This window comes from Plectrocnemia conspersa, unplaced genomic scaffold, assembly GCF_051122295.1.
Source record: "Plectrocnemia conspersa isolate PC_06_02 unplaced genomic scaffold, ASM5112229v1 ptg000012l, whole genome shotgun sequence".
Classification (NCBI taxonomy): Eukaryota; Metazoa; Arthropoda; class Insecta; order Trichoptera; family Polycentropodidae; genus Plectrocnemia; species Plectrocnemia conspersa.
Genome location: NW_028277176.1, coordinates 13,190,898 through 13,208,106, shown reverse-complemented (window position 1 = coordinate 13,208,106; position 17,209 = coordinate 13,190,898). Strand labels below are relative to the sequence as shown.

The 17,209-nt window shown below is 31.4% G+C and overlaps 1 protein-coding gene across 1 annotated transcript; it reads left to right on the top strand.

The window, feature by feature from the left end:
• The first annotated feature begins 14,785 nt into the window (after positions 1 to 14,785).
• On the top strand, positions 14,786 to 16,615 carry LOC148228267 (protein yellow-like). Its single transcript, XM_088199076.1, has one exon. The coding sequence runs from the start codon at positions 14,916 to 14,918 to the stop codon at positions 16,299 to 16,301; it is 1,386 nt and encodes a 461-aa protein (XP_088055202.1). The 5' UTR covers positions 14,786 to 14,915; the 3' UTR covers positions 16,302 to 16,615.
• The last annotated feature ends 594 nt before the right edge of the window (positions 16,616 to 17,209 follow it).

The window sequence follows — 17,209 nt, the reverse complement described above, 5'->3', positions numbered from 1 at the left end:
GTCACTAAACTAGAACAGTGGTAATGTAATTTTCATAGTGTTTTCCCAGCCTTTATGTTAAAACAGTCTGTGTCTGTTGCAAACAACTTTCAATTACAGAAATAGATTTATCAAAACTGAAAAACATGCTAATTATATAGCAAATAAAAGTGAGTGTAGCACTTGCAAATAAATTTGGTAGCAAAGATTATTGACAAGGAAAAGTCATACAGTTCATGAGAATTTAGTCAACAGATAAAATTACAGTGTGTAAAATGCTATAACAAATTTGACAATATTCCATACTCAACTAGTTTAATTATTGCTTTTTTTATATTTTTTGTTATCACAACGTCATTTTTGATCAAATTTTATTTGGATTGAACTTTAATCAATATCCTAATTATGTGCTGATTTCTTATTTTTAATGACTATTTAATAATTTCACTTGCGATTTGTTGATCAAGCAAAACGATTTCGTATATAACTTTCGTAATATATATTCGTTAATTACTCTTCTCGACTTTCGCGAATACAATTTTAAGAAACAATTTAGTTCTCCACCTTTCACGGAGAGAATTTCATAAACGCTCTCGTATGCATGGAAGGAAAACTTTGGATCTGACTGTTGAAAGTATGCGCAAACTTTTGAATTACTATCTCCGCAACTTTTCACGCTAACGATAAAAACATAGTCATTTTCATTAAAGCTGAATCAGTAACGGTGGAGAAAAAGACTAGACCTGAAAACGGACTTAATTGTGCATTTTCTCTCTCTCATGCAAATTTGTCATTCCACACGAGAGATTTTAGAATTCAATTTGCATCGGGAGAATTGGGTATTTGATTGAAACGTTACATTTCCCACGGGCGAAGAGATTTCCGCGCGGAATTACGCGTGATTTCGTGTTTGCGTGAGCTAAATTGAGATTTTTTACCTATCGCAAATCGCGTGCTTTTTGCTACGCACGGTGATATCTTGCGATTTGTGTGAGTGTTGCGATCAAGGAGAAAAACCAGCTTAGTCATCAAATGTAATGTGCAAATAACATATGTACAGCGAAATCAGAACCAATGATATCTAATAATAGGTTACCGCGAACGTCGAGTCAAAGATATTAAATTATTGTTTCTGTCAAATTATCCTGTAAATAAAAAAATATTGTTTTAACAAACAACCATTTTCATTATTAAATTAAAGGAAATTGTTTGCTTCTATTTCAAAGTATGTTATGATCTGTATTTGTGAACATTTTTTTCTTGTCGTTTCGTTCAATAAAATTAAATAAATAAACATGTGCCATATTTTAAAATTAAATTAACAAAATTTTTTTTTACACGCAGAAATCTACCATATTCTTGCGGCTCGTGCCGGGGGGAATTGTTTAACTTGAATTTGAGATCAATCATCTAAATTTTTAGCTCCCAATTCACATTTTGGTCTGAAAATGTATACATATTTATTTATTTATTTTATTTTATTTTATTAATTTATTTACCTTAATAGCTAATCTTTACATCTAACAAATTTAGTAAGCATATATAAAAATATATAAAAAAATTCATAACAGAAAGAAAAAATAAAAATATACAATAATAAAGTCTTAATATTATAATTTATTTCTATATGTACGAAGGTGTTTTTTTATTCCGTTTATGAAACCCGTTATATTTTTGCTGTTTCGGATTTCTCTTGGAAGACTATTATATAAATCAAAACCTCCGTACATAATTCCCCTAGCCGTACTCGTTTTCTTATACCTAAATATCTTTAAATTTTCTCTATTTCTAGTATTATATTTATGTACATCTTTATTTCTTATTAAATACTTATTAAAATATTCTGGTAACATATTATTTTCTAACTTATATATAAATACTAAAACATTCATACTCAATATTTCTTGAACATTCAACCATTCTAATCTATCAATCATACTTTTGCAATTAGTTAATCTATTTTTATTTAAGATTACTCTCATTGCCCTATTTTGTAATTTTTGCAACATTTGTTTATCTAATTTATTTAACATATTTAATAGTGTTGCACAATAATTAAAATGGGGCAATATTATACTATTGTAAATTATTTTTTTTGTATTTATACTTAACATATTTCTTAATCTAGATAATAAACCTATTTTTCTACTAATTTTTTTTAATATGTAATTACAATGTTCTTTAAAATTTAATTTTGTATCAACAATTACTCCTAAATATTTTATATTATCCACTATTTCTATACTAGAGTTATTTATTACTATTTTGGTACTATTATCTAACACATTTTTATAATTAATAAACATACATTTAGTTTTATTCTCATTTAATTTAAGTACATTATTCTTTAACCATATTTCTAATATACTTAATTCATTATTTAAATTATTTACAATTTCTTTAATGTTATCACCTATGCAATACATTAATGTGTCATCCGCAAATAGATGAATTTTACATTTTTTCACGTTATTAACTATATCATTAATATACAAAACAAATAACAATGGTCCCAATTTAGACCCTTGTGGTACTCCATAAGACACTAATTTCTCTTCAGAATATACATTATTTATTTTACCTTTTTGTTTTCTTTTATATAAGTAATTATTAAACCATCTTAAAACTATATCACTTATACCTATACTCTCCAATTTCTTTAACATTATTTTTCTGTCTATTGTTTCGAAGGCTCTCTTGAAATCCAAGAAAACTGCTCCAATGATTTTGTTTGTATCCTTAGCCAACAGCCAATCATTTATCACTACTTGTAATGCAGTTTCAGTGGAATGCTTTTCTCTGAATCCCGATTGTTGTTCATATATTATGTTTTGAGAAGTAATAAATTCCTTTAATTGTTTGATTACTACTTCTTCTATTATTTTTTCTATACACGGTAGAATGTTGATTGGTCTCATTTCTTCAACTTTTTTACTATTTTTTATTTTAGGTATAGGTACAATAGTAGCAATCTTTAAATGTTCAGGCATTTCTCCTAAGGAGAGTGCTTTATTTATTAAATAATTTAATTTAGTTCCTATTATTTCCCATGTTTCTTTAAGTATATTTATATCTAGTTCATCAGTACTAGTTCCTTTTTTAAATTTAGATATTATGTTATGAATTTCATCTAATGATACTGATTTAAATTTACTAAATTTTACAATTATTGTACTAAAATACTAATCCTTGGTATTGAATTCACAATTTCTTCTATGCTCTCAATGTAATATGTATTCATTTTTTCTGCTATTATATAAGGATCTTGATATATATTTCCATTAATTAATAATATACCTTTGGGCTTTCAAGTGTCGAAAAAAATATAGTGAGCACCGCTACTTTAATTACACAAATAGAAGCATATATAGTCCGTCCAAGATATGAACGCTCATTGCTAGAGTATTGGTGAGAGTATATAATAGGGTGACCATGTGAAATTTTATGTTTAAATAATTTTTCCTATTTTAATTTAATTTGTTGAAGATAATAAAAAATATCATTTTCTTACTTATTTTATTTATTTATATACATATTTAACTCAAAAACGTGATAGCAGTTTGGGAATCACTCTCCAGGTTGAATATCTGTTTTATATAATATTTTTTAAAAATACCAATAGAATATTACAGGAATTGTTCTATTGATTACAAAATAACATAACATGACAATAATTTAAAATAAAAATATAACATATAATTTTTAATTCAATTTCCAACGTATGGTCACCCTACCCTTAAAACAGGCCTGCTTTAGTACTAGTAACGTTCTCTTATCGGTGTAAACAAATTCGCGAAAAACTGTATATGTATGCATGCATGCGTACACGCACCCTTGTTTCCAACACAGCGATGATGAGCGTTAACATCTTGGACGGACTATACAGTACTTATATATAAACTTTGTTATAACAAAATTACCTAATAATAAAAAAGTAAATACAATAATGTTGCCATATCTCAATTTTTTAAAACTCAAATGCTCAAGTGGAGCTTGACACGTAGCTACAGTGGATAATAACCGATTGTATTGAAGTAGTAACAAAATTTTAGCAGTCGGCTACAGTTGATGGATAGGGTTGTTTCAGACGCTGCTCTTTATTAAGTTGATACATTATTTATTTTATGCGCTTATTATTGCCATTGTGAAAAAAAATTGTACGACGTTGTCGTTCTAATCTTCTTATGACGATTTAATTTGAATACATCATTATTTCGTTTGAAGTAATATATTCCGATTTTTCATAATGGGTATTTTATATAGAAAAATGTAAAAAGAGCTCAGGGCATATCCATCACGATTTGCTCAATAACGAGGGCTGAACTCAATACGTAATCGATTCGCTTTTCGAAGTCATTCGTTCGCATTACGTTTTATCGCTTGAACTGTGTTCGCGACACATTCGTACCTTAATCGGAATAATGCGAATATCTCGCAGATTTATGTAAACGGCCTAAAGTCAGTCAGTTCAATTCAATACGGTCGCCAAACAATTACATCGGAAACGCAATAAATTCGTGAGCGGAGAGCACAGGAAATAATGTGGCAAGAGCACAACCCCATAGCTCTACCCGTTATAAAATCAGTAGTTGCTAAACATTTTGCTAACACGTCTCGTATAATACCAGTGAATTTTTAAGCACTGTAATGAAAAATATACATTATTCAAATATAACTGTTATGCCTGTACTACACTATCTGGAAGTAGGCCATGGTTGGCCAAGAACAGAGAATATAGTGGGTTAATTCGGGGTTACTTCGGTCGAGTTCGGTTCTGCCCGCTCTAAAATCTCTCGGAAGTTCTCCGAGGTTACCGAGAACGGGAGGTAAAGTGGGGGTAATTTAGATCGACTTGGCCAGCTTCGAGCGCTTCCGAAAATTGTCGGAAAACGGACCGAAATCAAAGAGATTGAAGTCGGAGCTGCTCTTTCGAGCGCGAGCGGTGAGATATTGTACTTCCCTTTTCGCTCTCTCGCGTGTTAAGTGACGAGAGTGAGAGAGATAATGATATGTTTTTTCGCAAATTGAGATAGAATGAGTAGCTCGGTTCAATTTCAGTATGCGCGTAGGTGTCCTATGGTTAATACGCACGTCGAGCGCTGCATCGTAGTCATGTGGTCAAGTTATAATACCACATGCTTATCGGGGACTTCAACAGACTATTACTGACATCTTTGAATATTTTAGCGCACCAAAAAGGATTAATTGTATTTTTGATAGTATATTCTTCTAACAGATATCGTTATTATATATTTTTTTCATATAAAATTAAATAATTAAAAAATAATTAGTGGTACTGGATTTTGTTTAAAAAATCGTTTCGAATATCTTTATGTATTTTCCTAGATCGGTTTATATAAATGTCACACGATAACGAATTCTTATTTAAAATCGATGGCGACAAATTCTAGGATAGTCACAGTAGTTTCATTTTTATGCCTTATGGCATTTTGCAAAAGCCGACAAAGATTTTGCGTAAATTGAATATTTACGACCGAAAAGTTTTCACTAATATTGTATTGGTGAGTGCACACACAAACTTTTATAATTATCAGTAGCGTAATTTTAATAATATGACAATTTAAAAATTGCGATTATTTGGCACATTTTTTGATTGCGCTTAAATATGCCAGCTGTACATGCCAGCAGCCGCAGCATGGACGTCGTTCACGCTCGCCGTCCGGACGGCATATGAAATTTGTAGCTGTGTGGCCGCTACTCAGTTGAACTTCTGTTCGGAAAACTTCCAGAGAGTTTAGTTCAAGCATTAGATGCAATTCAAAGATAGAAGTTTGTATGCGAGCGTCAAGATGAAAATAAAAATCAATATGTATATGAAACCCAAATTTAATATTTTTGACTTTTCTCCAGGGGTGGCAATATATTTTATTCAATTATTTTTTAAATATCACCTCCCTCAATCTCATAAAACGCTCATAAACAATTGACGCTCTTTTGACCAATAGGAGAGCGCAAAAAACAATTATCACTTCTCAGAAGTCAAAAATCCACGTCAAAAGCAATAAAATCGTGCCGTCGCCGTCGCAGTGGGAACGCTCGTTACCGAGCGTTCCCACTGCGACGGCGCCGACACGATTTTATTGCTTTTGACGTGAATTTTTGACTTCTGAGAAGTGATAATTGTTTTTGGAATCACCTATTGACCAAAATTCGGTTTGAATATAGTTTGATCAGCCCTTTATATTAAAAGTCCATTGTAATATCGATTAGGATAGCTATTATATGTTTAAAACATAGTGTACTATCGAAATGCAGACAGACTTTGGAGCAATATGTGAAATGCGACGTCTGTCTGTGCCTATTCTTCCGCTTATTTTCCCCTGAGAAATGAGTTGGCTTAGTTTGTATTTTGGACTTGACCTAATGAAAGTTCTAAAACTGTAATTAGTTTTAGAACTTACCTAATGAAAGTTCTAAAACTGTAATTAGTTTTAGAACTTACTTTAGGTTAGGATTGTGTTAGAACAGCAAATGGACGGTTCGAAACTGACAAATTCAGTCCCATAGACATTTTAGAGCAGCATATTAGCGCCTATCAGTTAAATTATACTTTTGCTAGTAGAAATATATATTTACTAGTGAAAATATAACTTTACCAAAAAACACACATTCACTGTGACATTTATACATCACGTGTAAATAAATAAGTATAAGTATGTAAATATATACATATGTATTACTACATATGAAAAAGTTGAAATCATATAATTTTACTAGCACCTGCCAGATAGTTTATATTTTCACTGGTAAAAATATATATCTACTGGTGAAAATGCATTGTGATTTAATTTTACTGAAATGATATATTTAAAAAAATATTTTCGGAATAGATTTAACATTTTCTTTTAGTTATAACAATAAGATACATAATATTTAATTAAATGACCAAATTCAAGGGGTGATAAATACCTTCATCTACCCCCCCCCCCCCCCAATGACGTCTTTGCTGGTATTGTACAAAATAATCTTAAACCATTGTCGGGAAATATTTGTTCAAGATTGAGTTGTTTTATTTTATATTGTCAAATTGTATGGTTAAATATTTTTGCTTTCAATATTTGCATCATATATTGATTTTAAATGTAATATTTCTTCGAATTACAGGTATATTTGTTTCGTAATTTTTTGTTATTAAAGTCGCAAAATAACCACATGAAACTAATTTATTTGCTGCAGTTGTCAAATCACTAATAATACAATCTATAAAAACATTAAATTTATATAATTCAGCTAGTTGTTGATTCTTCGTTATTTCTTTGCTTCTTCCTTTTTCGTCGATCTGTAAATTCAGATCGAATATCTAAATTTACTGCTACTAATTTACATTCTTTGAATATTTCCTCCCGTGTCTAATATCCAAAAAGCAATAACGTCAACAATAATTTGCAATTAAATTTCAACAAAAACCGAGCCACGTAAAAAAATACAATCTGTCGCTTTATGCCACGTAAAAATAACAAACGGTTGTTTGCTTTAATCGATTGTAAAAATAAAAGGACGCAATAGAAATGCCTGACAATTTGACAACAGTCTATTGACAGATGGTAATCTTCAGAAACCAATTTATTTAGATACTACTAGCGCCATTTCTTAGATTTTCCAAGGACTTACTGACCTACCATCGTATAAGCATATATAAAAAAAATTAAAAATTATACCGATTGCTCAATGAATCGTGAGTAATTAGAGGCGTTGATATCAATGTGCTTTTCATGTACTTTTTTTGTAAATTATATTTGGAAATATATTTTATTTTTGTGTCTGTGTAGGTTTAAATATTTTACTAAATGTAGTATAGTAATCACTATTATTTTTATGTATTGTAGATAACGACAAAAGCATTTCATTAATTAATCTGTGTTCCTCGCTTATTATATGAGTTTGAACCGATAATCCGTGTAACGTAAACTTTTATATGTACAATATGTGCAGTCAATAAATTTATATTCAACGCAAAAAAGTCTCTACAGCAACTTTTACTGGCTGCAGGGCAAATAAAACATCATGTAATAATTTAACTTTTAACTGGGTAAAGTTCACATCAATACTGTTTTTTTCTGATTCAATATAAGTTCATAAAAGCGTTCCAACATATCCAATAAACTATTTAAACTCGCTTTTGAGTATATTATCGATGATTTTTTTCTTTGATAAACATACTTTTTTAAAACTTTATATTTTTTTGTAGGATATCTTTGTAATATATTAACAATATCTTCATGATCAATTAGTTAATATCAGTATATAAACTACTATCTTAATCTTTCCTTAACTATTTTTTCTTCTCTAAAACGTATTATATAAGAGCTGTTATAAAGTCCAATATTATATTGTAATACCACAATTGATGAATATTTTTTAAATTGTTGCTGAAAATCTGCACATGCCTGGTGCAGTGTCTGTTGATCACATATAATCGTTATGTCGAAATTAGTTATGATAAAAGTAATACAAAAACTAACGTTTTCCACTTTAACTTATGAATCAAATAAAAAATAAGCTAAGATGCAAATCAACAGTCGATAATTTACAAGCATGTATAAAATTTAAAACAAGTAGCTATTTGCCAGACATAACAAAGCTTTCAAAATTAACGGGAGATCACAGTTCTAACTAAATTTTAAATAAAAAATCTTGAACTTATCACGTTTTTTTGCCCTAATAATACATATTTATATAACATATAAAAATGTACAAATAAAGGAAATAATTTCGTGTATGCAATACCTACTATTTTTTTTTTCGCCAGCCATCCCTATCATAAAAAAGAGCGCGGTTATTTTTCTGTTACATAAAATAATTACTGGTGAATGCTGGTACCGTTAGATTTGCCTGATATAAAGCAAATATATTCCTTTTATATATACAAAAATACCATTTTATCGAGCATCTTGAATCAAATTTAAAAAATTTGTGCTGATATTATCGGTCGGTAAGATTTTTTGCATATGTAAGGTGGGTCGATATTTCAGCCCTCTGAGGATAATCTTTTAAAACTAATTAGGTTTATCCCCTATAATGAGTATCATTTTATTCTACGCTTTTGCTGTCAAACAATATGGGCATCGTCGTTTTCGTAGTTTTATGCCACAAAGATATCGTTTTCAACAAATAAGATTACTTTTGTAAAACCGGCAGTACCAGAGGTCAACTTTTGCCCCATTATTGGTATTACATGTATTTCAATGGGTCAAAAATATATTTCAGTACACGTCCAGCCATCGCAGTCACGGAAAACGTTGTACACTTTCTTTTACTCAATAGTATATAAGCCATAAATACTATACTTCTTCATTTGTATTCGGAAAAATATGATACTTACAACTTCAACTTGACTTACACTTAACGAGAGTTCAGTCTTTCAACTAAGAAATCTTGGAAAGCAGCCGCTTTCGGTTCGGTCGTCCGATTCGATCCAACCAAGCAGTTGCATTGAATCTTCAAGAGTTGAACCCGATCTTCGGTATAAATTCAAACTGTCCCCTAATAAGTCCCCTATTACCGATAATACCGAATGTTGAATTTTGTCCAAATTACCGGTGGCGGTGATCCTAATTTTTTAAATACATTTTTAGGACACCCATATATGTAGTAGATATTAAAAACATAATTATTCTAGTAGAAATGAACTCACGAACCCGTTTACTAATTAAACTCAAACAAGTGCCGAACAAATAGGCAATAATTAAGTTTAAATCTCTCGTTTGGTCACATAATCACGTTTTCGGCTTTACTTCCTAAGCTAATCAATTATCTCTGCATCTTCGCCTATATTATTTGATTAATGCAAACTCGATGCTAGGAAGCGAACCAACAATAATTCGGTTGCTCGTAATATAATATACTTTACATTCGATTCCAATTTAAATTTAATAATGTTGATGATAACGTATCTGAAAATTTCAATATTAATTATGGCGTTTTATCAAGACGTCTCCAGTGACATTTTTCTTTGTCGTAACAACGTTTTTGTGCTTTATTATTGGTATTGATAACATGATATAGCAATATCGTATGTCTATGCCTCGAAAAAAAATACTACTGCCATCTATTGTCAGTTCATAATAGTATTAAAATAATTTATTTAATTTTTTGGTTTGCAGTTTGACTTTATAAAAAGTTAGCTTGTTTGATTCCTAGATGTCTCTAATAATAATAAAATATTTTCAACAACAAATAATTTATTATTTTATAGTTACAATTATACATTATGTTTCATAAAATTAACATAAAATCAAAAAAGAAAGCATTATTGCTCATTAAAAATACCTTTATTGATTAAAATAAAAGTAAAAATCATATACATATATGTATATAAATTCAAAAAGGCAACAATTGATATACCAACCTAACTATTACCTATATTTACTAAATTTAATGACTTTTCCTGTTACGTGACTTTTGCCTGTTAATGAAAAAATGTAAAATTTGTCTGATTTTAAAATATTACTCTGTTCAGAAATCACAGTCAGTAGGCAGCTTTAAAAAATAACTAGCAAGCACAGCATATTTGAGGATACTAATTCTTTAGACCGATTTGTTTATAGATGTATTTTATTGCTGTATCCTGCATAAGGTTGAACTCAATAAACGTGATACTGATTTATCACACCCTTATTGTAGTTTGTGTGAAACTGACGATGACTATAGATTGTATAACCATTTAAAGCTTAAAGAAAGAGTTCTAAAGAGGTGCATATTTAAGGGTTGTGGGAGTTTTATATTGCTTGGGTTGATATTTTTGTTTTGTAGTTAATATTACGTAGTTCAGCATATATTCTTATATATTCCATTTCAATGTATGTTATAATATAATAATTCACTCATCTTTACACTTTCACAGTGATAAGGATAAAAATTGATCAAAAAAAGTATATTTACTATAAGCATGTTTTTACACTAAGCCCTCACCATAAATAAAGTATAACAATTAAATAAGTGTAGATCAACTTTCACCATGTTAATATAGAAATTATAGCATTAATTTAAAAACATGTTACCAATGTCTAGATTTTATTTTTAAATTATAGAGCTATAACCCAAATATTTTATTTTCTTTCGTACTATACATATTGACGAATGAGATCACTGCTCTGACAGTGTTTTCTGAATCATGTTTAGATGGTAATTTGCTATACATTTATGCATAATAAAAAACCGTAAAAATATATAATATTGATTATATAGTCACGATTATTTAAAAAAATATATATTTTGCGATATCTGCTATAAAATCTAATATTTTTTGCTACGCGACCTAAATTTTCGCTCTGATTATTCTTTAATAGTTTAATTTTTCCTTCGGATCAATGTTTTCTGTTTTTGGCACATCATATTTTTACGTAATACGCTGTTGAAGGAATCGCATTTTATTTTATATATTGTGTTATTCCTAGACACTTTAAAATGTAAACTGTACAACACTGTATGTAATTATGAACACTTTTAAAAAAATCGCACGTCCTTGCGAACTATGTACTCTTTAACGTTGGCCAGCTACCAAATTTGAGTTCGATCTCAACTCAGACTCCTACATTGCGTCTCTGAGATCGAACTCGTGTTCTTGATATAAAAATTAGTAGGAAATGTACGCACGAGATAAAATTGCAAACCTTTTCCTACGCAAACTATATTTTAGTTTCAAATAGCTATAGTGACTTGTTAATATAATGCTATAATTTTATATTATTTTTAAGATGAAAGTATACCACTTCCGTTATAAAAATAATAATAAGTACACAATATGTAGATTATTAGTATGACATATGTATGTATTACAAACTGGGTTTTCACATTATCATCTGATAAGCTAATAATGAGAATATACCATATGCAGGTATAACTGATAATATCACAAAAAATAATCATATAGTTGAGCTGGTATTAACTTTACTATAAAGCAATTATATTAAAATATTTTCTAGTATATATTTTATACACATTGCTGTAAGAAAGCAATCTTTCTATTCGTTTAAAATTGACATATGTATAGCAAATTTTAAAACATGATTAATTATTTTATTATATTGGGTAAATTGCATATAACAATATATTTATTTTTATAAAAAACGTATACATTTATAATCGTCATTGGTGAAAAGTAAAACCCACTTAATGACGATAAGAAATTAATGTCAACACTGATAATATTTATTGATTGTAGTTTTCATTTTTTTTCTATACTAATTAACGAACAATTTTTACAATAGTGTTTGTAAATAAAATACATATGTATTATGATATCATTGAAGGGGAGAGTTTCAATATAATTTAGGGTAGCATAAATTGAATGTATGGAGTAGTAAACCTTTTTTGGTGAATTGAATGCGTCATAATTAAAAAAAAATTAACATTAATAAATAAAATTGCATTTTATACAATAGCTGATTTTATATCGTAGAAAATTTATGTACATATTAATGTCTAGTGGCGAAAATCGTTATCTATATTTTAAAAATATAACAATTGTAAAATATTACACTACTTGGCCTAGCATATAATGTAGCTCTAAATAAAAATACATAAAAAAAATAGTCTTCATTTTTCGAAAATGCGGACATATGTATATGTACATATGTCACCAATTTTCCTATAAAAATTGGTGTCATTGTTCTGTAGTTTAAAGTTTTATTTTTTCCGCAAATATGACCTCGTTGCTTCAGCCGATGAATCAGACGATGGTGTTATTACCACTTAAATAAATGTATTATTGTAAAAACCGAAATATTATTACAAAATAATAATTACAGTAGTAGTCAATCACAACAAATACAATATGAATATTGCTGATTGAAAAATGCGACTGTTTCGTATACATCCATAAAAACATAACTGCACTTGTCACGTGCGGGATCGCCGGATTACCACATATAATAAATATCGCAAATTACAATAACTTCAGAAGCGCGAGTAATTTAATTTATAAGCCGAAAAATATTTAATATAAAATAAGGGTTAATTAATGGTAATAAATATCGTTTTAATATATGTCAAATTCGTTATTTAACAATAACATTATTCATTTTTTAACAATAGCAAACTGAAAACTAGAATTATTACATTTCAACAGTATATAAACTGAAAACAATTAACTTAAACTAGTCTCAAGGTCGCTATTCGAACTAACGACCCTTTCGCATGATATATTTGATCTACTTGTCACTTCACGACAAAGTTTTATATGTCACAAAATAAAGTGAATAAAAATGGAAAGAAAAATGATGTAATATGAAGCTAGAGATATTTGAATTTTATTTTAAATTTCGCAGAACGTTCAAATAAATGATCAAAATTAATAAAATGTGTTTTCAACTCTTCTGCTAAACATAATTTTTAGCATTAAATTTGTTAATATCTTCAAATTTTCTAAGCCCAAAGATCGAGTAGTATCAATTAAAATGTTGCTTAACTGAGTTAATATTATATAGGAATCAGAATCCATTTTATAAAAAAAAATATTCATATGATAGATTAAATACTCTCGAAATTACATATAATTTATTTTCATATTCTAATCGATCTAAAATATTTATAAATAAATACCTTTGTTTTTAAATTTGTTTAAATCATATCCGAAGTTTAGCAGAAAGTTGATAATCCCTGCCGCCTCACTCAGAGTTCAGGACTCGAAGGCATCTAAACCGAAACGAACCTGAGACGGATCAAAAAGGAGATGTACAATGTGTAAGAGCAAGCGAGACAAGGCCATATCGTACCGAATCATTCTTAGCGAGCGAGTGTGACGTAGTTCGCGATCTCGATGAATATGGAACGTCTATAATCGCAATTTTTCTGCATATAGTGCTAATAGGGATAGTGTTATTCGGGGTGTACTGTATAATAATATAAATAAATGAAAATGTATTAGTGAAAATATATTTTCACCCAAAACTACGTAAATAAACAGTATGGAAATGTTGAAATCATATAATTTTACTAGTACGTGCCAGATAAATTATATTTTCACTATCTGTTGGAACCAACAAATTAACTATTACTGATGGTCAGGTTTAATAACTTAATATTATTTTATTAACAATAAATTCGCATAGCAACGAATCAATTATTAGGGACACATGTTACAAATTAATCAAATTGTATGTAATCAATTATTTACACGTATTGCGCATTAATATGGCATTATCATTATTCACACGTGTATCGAATTAAATATTCACTATAAATATGGAGTAATTAAGCAAAAATCCAGTACTCAATCAAAGAGTCAAACCGTCGTATTATTTTTGGAACTTACGCCTCACCGTTACTACCGGTGAAAATGTATTCCGATATGATTTCACTGAAATTACATATTTTTACAAATATTTTTGGAATAGATTCCACTATTTTAAAAAAAAAAATTTTTTTTGGGGATTTTCTAGTTTAAAATCAGGGATGTCATTACAGCTTTATTCAGGGGGGGGGGGGCAAAAGATGGCCAGTCAGTAGCCGTTTTTGTTTAATATTTCGATTTCATCAAAATTTATAGTGAAACTCGTACTTTCCAGTCACACTACCTTTTTTAAATACTCAAAAACTAGTTGTATAGACCCACCCTTTCCTATGCAGCGGTATAAAAATATTCGTACAAATTTAATTTTTAACAAAAAAAGGCTATGATCATTTTTTTGCGAATTCACAAAATTTCCGAGTTAGCTCGGCATGACGCATTTTTCTGGCCAAATGACCTCACACTGTGTAGGAACTACAAAACACATTAGATACTATAAAAAATGACCGCTTATATGCGCACGAGATCGCTCGCTTTGGTCGAAAAGATTGCCGACCTCTTGTCGCGGTGTGGGGAGCGGGAGCCGGCAAGTCGGGCGCCGAGCGGGCGGCCAGTCGCGATCGACGGTCGGCCGTTGAAGGTCGTGAGAGTAACTTTTCGTCATTGTTGTCACCGTAACGTCAACATGTTGGTCACGGGGCTGTTGCTTTTAGTAGCCGCCGCCGCGGCAGCTCCGCAATCGGCTAATGAGAACCGCACCTTTATCTCCCGCCGCAGGGAACAGTTCAGAGTCAAATTCGAATGGAAAACCGTTAACTTCACGTGGCCTTCCGCGGAAGAATACTACAAAGCCAAACAAACAGAGAAATACATTCCGCAGAACGTCGTCATATCTGGCATGAAGCACTTTGGCAATAAGCTATATTTATCAGTTCCGAGACTCAAGCCAGGCGTACCTTCCACCTTAGCTTGGATACCGGCGGAACCAGTAGACAACAACACATCTCCGCTTCTAACGCCGTTCCCAGACTGGGAACTCAACGCTTTAGGAGACTGTCGCGGATTCCAATCTGTGCAAGGTTTCGAAATTGACGCTTCAGGTCGCATGTGGGTCGTCGACAACGGCAGAGTCTCATACCCCAACAAATCTGAATCGAAAATCTCTTGTCCGCCGTCTCTATCCATAATCGATTTAACCGACGGGATAAACGCCATCGTGAGATATCCTCTGCCAGAAACTGTAGCTCCAGCCGGAAGCTATCTCAACGATCTCGTAGTGGACGACACGGATGGAGGCTACGCTTACATCACCGACAGCGGAGCCGTAGACCCTGGCATCGTAGTCTTCAGCAAGCGGGAGAGCCGCTCCTGGAAATTCCGAGACAACGCATCGATGAGAGGCACCGTAGAAGCGTCGAAGTTCAAAGTCGGTGACGCAGAATTTAACTTGACTGTGAACGTAGACGGCATCGCTTTGGGTCCGCGTTATGTGAATAAAAAGAACGCCGTGGACAGGAACGTCTATTTCAGTCCTCTGTCCAGTTTCGAACTATTCGGCACTCCTACTTCGGTCCTCCGCAGAGAGGCGTTCTCGGATCAATCGGCAGATTTGAGATCTAAACTAGTGGTCAATCTAGGCCGTAAAGAATCGCAAACCGACGGCATGATCATGGACGAAGAAGGGTATATGTTCTATGGACTTTTAGGAAGTCACGCCATCTCTCACTGGGACCACAAGACTAACTTTAATTCGAATCAGGAGACTATATCTAAAGATAAGAACTACATCCAATGGGTGGATAGATTCGCATTCGACGAAGCCGGCTCACTATTCGTGATCATCAATAAGATGCAGAACTATATCGTCAACAAGGTGAATGAGAACGAACCCAACCAGAGAATATTGAAGAGCAGGGCCGGCACCAAGAGCTACCTCTACAGCCCGGCTCTGGTGCCGGTGAGCGACGGCAAGGTGAAGACGATCGTCATCAATAAGAACTCCGGTGCGACCATCACGGCCAACTGGTTGATGGTCTTGGCGACTATCTGTACCATCATTGGTTCGCGATAAAATCATTCCTATGTGTAGCGCGTCGAGTGTCGCGTGGCTTTTGCGTACTCCGCGCGTGGTTACCTACTTTTTTGTAGCGCCGGAGAAAAGTGCTATATTCTATGTGCGTTCGAACGTTGTTTTATTAATTTATTTATTAGGTCTCGAATCATGTATAAAAAGATTCCTGTCGTATTCTATATTGTGCAAACACGCGCGTGTAAATACATATTGTATGTGTTGCCTATCTGTTGATAGTCCTAATGTATAAATGTTGTTACGATTATGTATAATTTATTTTTAATCGAATCTATTCAATATAACCAGTTTAAAAACCGACTTTTTTATTTGTTCTCAAACGGTTCAGAACACCTCTTCCAGAGCCGGTGTGCTGCAGACGTCTGAAAGCGTGACCGAAGTAAATAAGTAGATATTCGGTTGCACTCTAAGGTTATTATTTCTATACGGAATTAGCATACGTTCAACTGTGAATTTTAAAGCGACAGTCACGGCGAATATTCTTCTAACTCATATTTACAATATGTAATATAAAACTGGTTTTTACTACTACATATTTTTGACACAATACTCATTGAGGTTACGCGATCGTACTCTTGCCTATCGCGACACGCAATATTTTTTTACAATATTTATTAATTTGTTTTGTATTTCCTGTACATGTTTTCTAACACAGTAAATCTAACAGAATTTAATTCTTTAGGATTCTGTCGACGATTATGTCTAATCTAGATTTGTCGATAACTTTATTGCGCTTTACACTCGTAATACCGCTACTTTTATGGAAGCGCGAGATTATAAATGTCGGACCAAACATAAAAATCTTGAAAAATTACATTTACATATTTTTATAACATGCATCAAAAAATAATTGCACAGTATTTGTTGTAGCTATTTTCGGTACTGGTTGA

Coding starts and splice junctions, on each gene's coding strand:
- LOC148228267 (XM_088199076.1), top strand. CDS start 14,916: ATGTTGGTCACGGGGCTGTTGCTTTTAGTAGCCGCCGCCGCGGCAGCT.